General features: G+C 40.1%; 1 protein-coding gene across 1 annotated transcript in view; it reads right to left on the bottom strand.

Annotated features, from left to right (window-relative positions):
* Positions 1 to 251: 251 nt before the first annotated feature.
* Positions 252 to 11,603, bottom strand: part of TMTC2 (transmembrane O-mannosyltransferase targeting cadherins 2) — a 439,654-nt gene continuing 428,302 nt past the window's right edge. Inside the window, exon 10 of the mRNA XM_024122943.2 lies at positions 252 to 628. Coding sequence (XP_023978711.1) covers positions 449 to 628 — 180 coding nt within the window. The 3' untranslated portion in view covers positions 252 to 448. The remainder of the gene's footprint in view (positions 629 to 11,603) is intronic.

Genomic DNA, 11,603 nt, shown 5'->3' with positions numbered 1-11,603 from the left:
CACCAGGATTCACACGACACTTGAATCACTGCGTGTGAACACTTGACCGTAATAGTTTACCGTGGCTGAACAGAAATTCTGACTTCCTCTCACAGTGTTTAAGGAACAGTATAATTTCTAAGTTAGCTTTCAAAATTGAACAAAATTTGAAACTTAGACTCCCCTCCCCCCTTTAAGAATGCCAAAAGATCCTGTTTTAAGTGCTCTGGTTTACAGTTCTATGGGTAACAATTACATCCTGCAGAAGGTTTCCAATGTTCCTCTTTTTGGTGTTCACGGCTGTGCCCACAGCAAAGTGGATACTCCCAGAAGTGGCAGTGACCTCAGCTACCTCTGCCCCCTGTCTTGAAGTCCAAACTAGCTCTTGTCATAGCACTGCTGGCAAGTTCTGTTCGTTAATGAAGCTGGCTTTCAAATATGGAGGAGGATGAGGTACGGCCCTCCTGTGTCAAGTCTTGGAAGTCTTCAAGCCTTGCTTTTCCATGATGTTCCAGAGTTTGCGGAGATTGGACTGCGTGATGATGTCATCCGGCTTGAGCTGCAGCGCCCGCAGGTAGTTGGCCTCGGCCTTCTGGAGTCGTCCATTGAGGTGCAGGATGGCTCCCAAGTTCATCAGAGCAGCCGGATACTGGAACCAGAGAGAGGAAGGAAAACGATTAAGAGGCCATGGCAAGCTTTCCTTCATGGAAGACAAAAATCTTCATCCATTTATGCAAATGGCTCCCTTATGTCTGGAGGCATTTTATGGAAGCAATGTAGCAATTTATAAAAATAGATAAAACAGGAAGGGAAAAAAAGGTTTTCAAACAGCTGCTGTGTACTTTGTGCTTTAAAGAGGGCAGGCAGTTAGGCAAATAGCTTTTTCTTTAATGAGAAAGTATAGGTTACCTATGGAGACCTAGTAACCTAGTCACACCCTACTTTCCTGAAAAAAAAGTTAAACGGGATACAATTTTAGATGGAAAGAATTGAACTTTTTTTCAACTCAATGCCAAGAAATAAAAAATTAAGTGGGAAAAGTAAACAAACCTATGTCTACCCATTCTTTGCTTTCTCTCCTTAGCAATATTCTAGGCCCTTTCTGCAAACATATATAAATAAGTAAAATATATTGTTAAATTTTACTGATGTTTTCAGGGTGAAAACCCTGAAAAAAATTTAAATGCAACCACTAAAATGCTTTCCAAATTTAACTCATGCAGTTTAATGAGATAAAGTTCTAATTTTTAAGTCAAACAGCTTTTAAACTTGTAATGGTCGATGTTTACAATCAATATAGCAATATAGTATGTAGCACTAGTTTAATACAAGGGTTTCCATCCCCAAATTCTCAAACATTAGTTAACAACAACAAGGCCTTCCCAAAGGAAAAAAACACTTTGCTTGTTATCTACGAATAAGGGCTGTTCTCTTCTTGTCTTGTCCCTGGAACTTTCTGGCTAACAAAGGGCAGCTGATACCTTGGCAGTTACATAAATGCATATTTCAAACATCAGATAAAACTAAAATTGTTTATGCTAAGATTATATTTTCATTTTATAGATGGTGTCAACTATTAATTGTCTTGGCAACTATGATACGGCCTAAAATAATTCACAATTATTTTTATGGTTTAGCGTTTTCACAATGCAAGCATTTTGTTCAGCTGAATTCATATGACTCCACTCTTTACTGTACATACAATTATTTCTGAATCAGAAACAATGCTGGGGGGAGGGTTGAATAGCTCAGAGCAAATCAGCTGGGAAAAGATGATCAGACTTGGATTTGAAGAGATCTGGATTTGAGTTCTTGCTCGACCACCGGCTGTGACCTTGGTGAGGTCCCTTAACATATCTGTGTCCCAATTCTTTCATTTATGAAATACTGAATAAACATCAACTTTTTTGCATGTTGTTAGAAAGATAAAATGAGAAAATAAAAGTAGCATAGTATTGATACATGCACATAATAAACACTCTACAAATGTCAAGTTCACTTTTCTTGTCTCATTTTGCTTGAGGTCTAGCACATGCATGTTTATGATTTTTATGTTGTTATACATACTTTATAATTTTTATTTCAATGGCTGCATAACATGTCTCTTTGGATGTATACCAAAGTTGTCTTAAGTCTTCAACTGCTGGGTATTATTTTCCGACTCTTCTGTATCCTTTTTTCTTTTCCAAAAATAATGTTGCAAATATAAGCTATTCCTGACCTTCGAAAACCTTTCGGTCAGGATGACTCCATACTTATCAAGAAAAATACAGATGGTCAACTTCTAATTTTAAACACCAATCCAAATAAACATAGCTCTAAATTACATGAGCAGTGAATAGCTCCACACTGGAAACCTAAAATAACACCACCTACTCTGTCTTCCTAAAAGAACTTTGTTATCATACCACCCATTGTTATATTGAGTTTCTTGATGCTGGGACACATTTCTGAATTATGTCTGCTCCCAGAGCTTAGCATGACTGTCAAAAAACAGCTACTAAATTGAAGGTGAAGTGTGTTCACAGACTGACTTACTGGAGATGCTAAGTAGATGAAATGTTCAGACTTCCTGCTATCCTGAGTGGGAAGAGAGGAAATGGGGAGGGAGAACCACGGCTGGAGACCATTCCCTACTAACCAGAAATAGAAAAGGCCCAGTGATGGGCCTGATAGAAACCAGATGGCTCTGTGGGGTAGTGGTTATTTCTTGAACCACTTTATTATCAGGTCTGTACCTAACTATAATTGCAACTCAAGGGGATTATTAAAAACAACTCAAGAGGTTACAGAATCACACTGCCTAGGTTCCAATGCCAGTTCTACTCCAGTGACATGTGCACTTAGGAAGCACTGAGACCACAGTTTCTTCTGGAAACGGGATGAGAACAGTACTTGCTTCACAGGGTTGTTAATGAGATTACATGAGGATACAAAGTTATTGTCTTTTCCCTCTTCTTTTCTGTCTCCTCATCATCTCAAACACACAAAGTAGGATCTTCTTGTCAATACGCCGGAATGACCACTGAGTCCAAATGCTGAGGATTTGTGAATTGGCTCTGTCTATACTAGGTTTGTAGCCTTTCTTAGGTTAAACCTGGAAAAGACAGCTGTGAAAACAGATGGTGAAGTACATACCAAGCCACATAAATAGGCTTTACTATTGTTACTAAATTGCAGCCTGGGGTCCATCTCTCCTTAGACTACTTTGAAGTCACCTTTCTGCTATCAAGTGATGAAAAAAAGTTAATATTATTTGAAGAAAACACAAATAGGCAGTTATATCTGTTATCAAAATGAGTTCGGAATGCTAATTATAATGGTGTTTGGAATGATTCTAATTTTGCATTATCCGTGTTAGTGTTACTCATTAAACAAAAATAATCAAGAATTGACATTATGAAGTTAATGTGGGATAACCGATCTCTTGAAAGCTCACATATACTCATTAACTGTGTCCCTTAAGGAGTCAAAATCCAAATAAACTAAAAATGTGCATATTTAAGGACATCATTCGATATTTTTAAGCAGCTATAGATTTCTACATTCAGATGAAACATTTTGGTTTAGATATGTCTATTTTAATAGAGTAAAAAAAAGTCTTTTTTTTAAATTTTAAAAGCCTACGGACATACATTATGTAACGCTTAAAGCATCACTATAGCTTCTTATTTGAATAAATAGAAACTGATGAAATTTACATACTGGTGTGCTCAAATGTGACATAAGAGTATCACTGTCTTAGGTAACTGCTTTGATAGTATCAACCAATATTATGATAAAAAATTTCATGTGTTTCTTAAACATTTATGAATAAAACTAGATATAGAAGACTTTCTTCTTATATGGTTATTTTCTCTCTTCAAAGACAAGGGCTTCTTTATCTTTTAAGCCTGTCATGTCTCTCCTCCACAGCAATGACCAGGGTAGCTTAGTGGATGCCCACTGGGCTGAATGCCTTCAGGTCTTCTAGCCTTGCTACAAAAATTGCAAGGAGTAGCGCTGGCATCACCTGGGAGCTTGACAGAAATGCAGAATTTCAGTTGCCACCTACTGACTCAGAATCTGAATTTCAACAAGATCTCCCAATGCTTTGTATGCTTATTAAAATTGGAGAAGCATGGTTCTAGAGGTTATTTCCAGATTCTAGATTACGTCCTTTTAGGGTTTGTGAGATGAAGTTTCCTATAAGAAGATGAAGTTCCTACAGAACAAAAGTGTATCAGATCACATGTCTATCCTTCCATAAAGTAGAATTCTTCTCTTGGCCGTGTAATTAGTTAAGGTAATAAATGTTCAAATGAAACTTTATTAACAGAAGCCATAAATGACTAAATATTGTTAGACAGAAGGAGAGGGAATGAAAAGCCTTTTCATATGAGCATGTAAAGCTTACTAAACAGATTTAAAGACTACCTCACTATATAACTGAAATGCAAGAAGTCCAGGTGACTGACTGGCTGTCTGATTACATAGTGGTGTCATTGCTCTCTGCCAGCTATGACTCATGGACTGGGGAACAGAAACCCAACCACATCTGCTGATGTCTTCCCTCACACACATCCTCTTTTATTAAAGACAGCCGATGAAATTTTCAGCATGTTAACAAAGGCAGTCAAGCAGCTTGCAACCCAGTAACATGGGGCTTGTGGCTCCTCACAGACTAGAAAGGAAAACCAGACCGTTCTCGTTTCCTTGAAGAGGACAGATGCTTTACATCAAAGAGGCTGACTAGCAGCCATAATGAGGCAACGAATGATGTCTTTTCCAAGTCTCTAGGGAATTATGCCTTTATTGTTACTTTACTGTGGTCTTTGGCTTATTTCTCTAACATTGGAGGAAATAAGCAAAATTAAAATTAATATATATGTAGATGTATATTGGGATGGGGTAGAGCAAAGGTAAGATTATGAAGGTCTTATTCTAATCTAATGCCCTTGAGGCTTCCAAGGAACCCAGGTGATCACACAGCACTGGAACACAAAATCATCTTCCTAGCCTTTGCCTATTACATAGTCTTGGAAAGATACCTACGGAGGAGGAAGAGTGAGACCATAAGGGGATTTAAGATTGGGAATCCATGTTTCTACTGGGAACAGGACTAAAATATAGAATTTTGAACATAGGACATGGGTGAGGCCTAGGAAAAGGAAAAGAAGGACTTGGTTGAAATGTTCTGGAGTTGTAAACCCACAGAGTAACTGGCCTCTCTGTATCCCATTAGTCCCTGAGACCACTTCCCTCTTCTGAAAATAAATCAACAGGCAAGAGAAGCTATGAAAAAGATGAAGACAGAGATAACAGACCAATAGTTCTAGTTTTATAAATATATCAATTTTCACTCAAAGTGTTGCTGAAATTATCCATATAGTTGTACATTTACTGTTGTAAGAACTAAATAACTTTTAAGAAAGAATGTCTAAAGTAAGCCTTACCCAGCTGTTACTCAGTTAACACACTACACATTTGGGGGATGTTTTCAAGATAATCACCTTTAACTTCCCTTCTGAATTTGCAAACTTAAATGAGTTTGCACAGTCTGAAGTTTTTAATGGCTTCTCACTCCTTTTCAAATAGTTACCCAATAACTTAATGAAGGCTGCCTACTGCCATTCAACTGGATTCAGTTGAAATTGCTTACCCAATTGAATTTACTGGAGCAGTAACTGTCCATGATGCTTAAAAATGAATGGTATAAATTTTAAAGAAACATATTCATGAAAAAGAGTATTTATGCATACATTTAAGGGATCTCTTTATATTTATTGTGCCTTGTACATGGCAAATATTTAATAAATAATTACCGAATTAAAGTTTTTAAGATTATCTATCAGGTTTATGGGAAAAAAGTGTGACATGGACTGAGACAAAATTCGATACCCTATTCCCCTCCGTTCCAATATCACTCCTTCTCTTTGGTCCCACTGGCATGCGCAGTGGGCCGATACCAAGCTAGAAACCTCAATACATTACCCTTGATTCCTGGGGAATGAATACATTCCCTACATGCACACATATACATTCATCCAGTTGTTTAGTCTTGGCAACTTCACCCTCAAATCTCCCTTAAATCTGTCTTTCAATTATAATTATGCTCCTTTCTCCCAACTTGGTTTAAGCCGTGATCAACTTCTGAGATTGTTTAAATAAAATTATTTTGAATAGAAAAGAATAATAAATGAATGGGTAGCTGAAAAGACTGATGGGTGACAGGTTAAACGAATGAACGCACAAGTAAAGCCATATGCAGGGTTTTTTCTTCATTGTAAATATTTTAGTCATACAAGAATTTCAGAGAATACAATAAAAACTGTGTACCTGCCTAACAAATAAAACTTTATAAAGACAATTGAAGCCCCCAAATATCTTTCAGTGAAATAACCCCCTTCCTTCCAAGAAAGCCACTATCCTGAAGTTGGTATTTATCATTCCCATGTATGTTTCACACTTTTATTTTTTGTGTACCCATAGCAAATGTACGATCTTATACATTTATAAGTTTTAATTTTATACATATGTCATTATCCATCATGGGATGCCATCCTGACAAGCACTCACTTGGAACTTGAAATTTCTGCTCATCTTTTTGTTTTTCAGATTTATCCTTGTTGATATATGTAAGGTTTTGTTGTTTCACATAAATTCTGTTGAATGACTACCCATTTTCTGAAGGATTGGCTTACAGACTATTTAAAAGAGGCTGCCACTATAATTCAAAAAGCTACATACACTCCTATGTTCATAACAGCATTATTCATAATAGCCAAGACATGGAAACAACCTAAATGTCCATTGACAGATGAATGGATAAAAAAGATGTGGAACATATAAACAATGGAATGCTAGTCAGCCATAAAAAAGAATGAAATAATGCCATTTGCAGCAACATGGATGCAACTAGAGATTATTATACTAGGTGAAGTAAGCCAGAAAGAGAAAGACAAATACCATATCACTTATATGTGGAGTCTAAAATATGACACAGATGAATCTACCTACGAAACAGAAGCAGACTCACAGACATAAAGGACAGACTTGTGGTTGCTAAGGGGAAGGAGGATGGGGGAGGAATGAATTGGGAGGTTGGGGTTAGCAGATGCAAACTATTAGATATAGAATGGATAAGCAACAAGGTCCTACCGTCTAGCACAGGGAACTATATTCAATATCCTATGACAAACCATAAAGGAAAAAGAAAATAAAAAAGAATGTGTGTGTGTGTGTGTGTGTGTGTGTGTGTGTGTGTATATATATGTAAAACTGAATCACTTTGCTGTACAGCAGAAATTAATACAACATTGTAAATCAACTACACTTCAATTTTTTAAAAAAACTCTCATCTTAAGAAAAAGGAGGCTGCCATCAATATTCTTGTGAATATCTCCACATGTACTTATGGGAGAGTTTCTAAGACTGGAGTTGCTAGACATGGGGGATCTTCAACTTTGCCAGATATCATCAAATTGCTCTTCTGTGTGGTTGTAGCAAAATGCATTAGCATCAACATGTAACAGGGGTCTCTCTGCTTCCTATCCTTAACACCACTTAGTATTGTCTGGCTTTTTAAGTTTTGCAAATTGAGAGCTGGAAAACAGTATCTTATTCTGTGCTTAGTTTTTTTTCCTGATTACTAGAGAGGTTAATAATATTTTCAGAAGCTTACTAGCTTTTTACATTTCCTCTTCAGTGATCCACCTGTTTTTGTTTTTTTTTTAAAATTTATTTATTTTTGGCTGTGTTGGGTCTTCGTTGCTGCACGTGGGCTTACTCTAGTTGCGACGAGCTGGGGCTACTCTTCGTTGCGGCGTGCTGGCTTCTCACTGTGGTGGCTTCTGTTGTTGTGGAGCACAGACTCTAGGCATGCGGGCTTCAGTAGTTGTGGCTCGTGGGCTCAGTAGCTGGGGCTCGCGGGCTCTAGAGCGCAGGCTCAGTAGTTGTGGCACACGGGCTCAGTTGCTCCGCGGCACGTGCGATCTTCCCGGACCAGGGCTCGAACCCGGGGCTCTAGAGCGCAGGCTCAGTAGTTGTGGCACACGGGCTCAGTTGCTCCGCGGCACGTGCGATCTTCCCGGACCAGGGCTCGAACCCGTATCCCCTGCATTGGCAGGCGGATTTTTAACCACTGTGCCACCAGGGAAGCCCGATCCACCTGTTCTTTAACATTTGGACAGAATACATTCTGTTAGGATTATCAACTACATGGTGATATTTGAAAGGTAATTACCCAGGGCTCCCATCACCTCAGAACGCCTGGTAAATAAGACTGTCTGGCCTGGTGTTTTCCTGGTCAGAGTCACTTTCTCAAGACTAACTAGATAACCACTGTTTCTAAGGTGAAAAATCTGTTATACACAAAATGGAAAATCCTTGATATAGGTGCACTTTCAATGCGGTGAGAGGAGGATAACAGAAATCTGGGCAGCGAGAGGGACAGCAGGAGCCACCAAAATGTGTCACAGTGACTATGGGAAGCCTGGACCACTGTATGTGGGAGAAGGATGGCTTTTTGCTGGTGCTCCTAGCATGCAGAACAGACTTTTCTTTATGGCCTGCTTCTCTGTCTCTATTCAGATTCCTTGCTTTCTGGCTTCTTAGTTCCTTTTCCCAGGGGCAACAAGCAAATTTAAGATGAACAATATGTTTCATATTCTTCCTCTCTTTACTGCCCTCCATTTCTACTGGCACTGCCTGGGTTAGCATCTCATCCCATTCCTAAATGCTATCAGCCTCCTATTCCCCCCATTTTCAATTTCTTCCTTACTCCAATACCTTTCACCTGACCATCTGCCTTTCTTAAGCGCGATGGGGTTTTAGAGGGTCAACCTGTGCCGACAGAAAAGAATCCGCTCTTCCTCCCAGTACTAAGAAACCCTTTACAACTTGGCACCCCAAATAATTCCTCCATATACATTCTTCATGAGCCACGTGAAACTTCTCTTTCTGCCATGTGCTATTTTGAGCATCCATTTCTTATCAAACTGCTCTTCTGACAAAGCTCTTCTTCCACTCTTTTTTTTTTTTTTTACAAACTTCTGTTCATTTCAAAAACGAACTGAACAATCTCTTATTCACAGCTTACTTTCTATGTTGCCATAGTACTGTCTACATACATTAATTGCAACACTTACCACAATGAATTATATCTACTTTGTTGTGTCTGTCTTCTATGCTGGAAGGTAAGATAGTGAATTTACTTTGTTTTCATAGTGCTAGGGCCAGGCTCTGGCACGTGAAAGAAACTCTCAGTGAATGCTTTCTGAAAGAAGGAAAATTTGTATGGTTTAGCAAAAAGAGGTGACCTAGGAGAGGTAAATTCTAGTCCATTCTTAGCGTAATTTAACAAACATTTATTAAGCACTTACTATATGTCAAAGTTGCTGCCAGATATGCTATATAAGTGGTGAAAAAGAACAGTATATTTTTTTGGTCTGTATGTGTCTTGAGTTCACTTTAATTGCACACTTGGCATTTATCACTGTTAGGAGGTGTACATTCTATTATATATCATTTATGCTCCTGAAATTTGTGAGGTAGGCAAAACTGATATCCATGCCCTGTTTTAAGAACTACAGGGGATTGTACAGAAGAAGGTTTCATCACCCTCAAGGAGTTTATAGTCCAGGGCATGGATACAAATTCTTCTACGCCAAAGAAGAATCAGACATGTCTACAAAGGACATACGAAGACTGAGCTAAGGGGTAAAGGGAGATTCCTTCCTTATGGGTGTGAAGCTTTTAGACAAGATAAATGATCAGGTTGCTTCAAATCTTTTATTCTTCTGAAATAAGAATGATACAGATTTTTTTTTTTTTTGCGGTATGCGGGCCTCTCACTGTTGTGGCCTCTCCCGTTGCGGGGCACAGGCTCTGGACGCGCAGGCTCAGCGGCCACGGCTCACGGGCCCAGCCGCTCCGCGGCATGCGGGCTCACGGGCCCAGCCGCTCCGAGGCATGCGGGATCCTCCCGCACCGGGGCACGAACCCGCGTCCCCTGCATTGGCTGGCGGACTCTCAACCACTGCGCCACCAGGGAAGCCCTTGTTACTTTTTAAAGCAAACTGCGGAGAGCAGAGCGCGCAATGGAGAGAAGCCCTCACAGAGCAGGGTCTGCATTTCAGTTAGTCTGGAGATTCAGATGTTAGTAGTGACAGCCATGATGTTAACCCTTCTGAGACCAAACCAAAATGGAAACAAATTTATTAAAAAAAGAAATATTAATACAACAAATGAAAGGTCTTTCACAAAATTTTATGACAAAAAAACCCCACAACCAATGCAATGTTCCCAATTCAGAAATGATAGTTCTTTGTAGTCACATTCTGACTACAGTCATATTTTGAATAAAGCATCTCTGCAAAAAGATTTATCAAACTGTACATCCAGCAAGGGAAAACAACACAGGGAGTCTAGCAATGGCAAGGCAAATTCTGACAGATAATAGAAATGATTCATTCTGATTCTCAGTTTCAACACAGTATTTGTGTTTTTGAAATAGCTTGGAATAAAACAAAACAGATATAGGTGACAAGCAAGACACGACGCTGTATTAAGGCAGTAGCTTCAATTTGTCAGTGACATATTTTATCCTGTGTGCTCAATCCTTATCTCCTACCTCTGTCCTATCCCAGCGGGTATTACAAGAATGTTCATTTAACTTTTATGATGGGTGTGATTGCCACAATGTGGAGTGCTATTCATTTCAATAGCAATCAAAATGCCAACAGCTGTGGTTTGGGGGATAGCAAACAGTGACTGTAAAAAAGTCATTTCAAAGGTGGTGGCAATTTCTAACAGATTTTAAAGTACATCTACTAAATTAAGGATATGACCTCAGAAACTATTCTTCACTGAGGATGATCCTATTTCAAAGATAGGTTTTCCTCATGTCTTTTTTTTTTTTGGTGGTATGCGGGCCTCCGTCTGCTGCGGCCTCTCCCGTTGCGGAAGACAGGCTCCGGACGCGCAGGCTCAGCGGCCATGGCTCACGGGCCCAGCCGCTCCTCGGCATGTGGGATCCTCCCAGACCGGGGCGCGAACCCGGTTCCCCTGCATCGGCAGGCGGACGCGCAACCGCTGCGCCACCAGGGAAGCCCGTTCCTCATGTCTTTAATTTCACAGGAAGTCTCTCACATGATCCAAATGGAAAACCTTGATCCCAGGCCACCTAAGTTTCACTCACAGCTTTTTTTTTTTTTTTAAACTTTTTTTAATTGAATGAAAAATTCTTTAAATTGTATAGTGCTTTACAGTTCTCAAAAGTTTCACACACAGGGCTTCCCCGGTGGCGCAGTGGTTGAGAGTCCGCCTGCCGATGCAGGGGACGCGGGCTCGCGCCCCGGTCCGGGAAGATCCCACATGCCGCGGGAGGATGATCCTATTTCAAAGATAGGTTTTTCAAAGATAGGTTTTCCTCATGTCTTTTTTTTTTTTTGGTGGTATGCGGGCCTCCGTCTGCTGTGGCCTCTCCCGTTGCGGAAGACAGGCTCCGGACGCGCAGGCTCAGCGGCCATGGCTCACGGGCCCAGCCGCTCCTCGGCATGTGGGATCCTCCCAGACCGGGGCGCGAACCCGGTTCCCCTGCATCGGCAGGCGGACGCGCAACCGCTGCGCCACCAGGGAAGCCC

Source organism: Physeter macrocephalus, chromosome 6 (genome assembly GCF_002837175.3).
Source record: "Physeter macrocephalus isolate SW-GA chromosome 6, ASM283717v5, whole genome shotgun sequence".
NCBI classification, from domain to species: Eukaryota; Metazoa; Chordata; class Mammalia; order Artiodactyla; family Physeteridae; genus Physeter; species Physeter macrocephalus.
The sequence above is the reverse complement of the archived record's forward strand: the minus strand, read 5'-3'. Positions and strand labels throughout refer to the sequence as shown.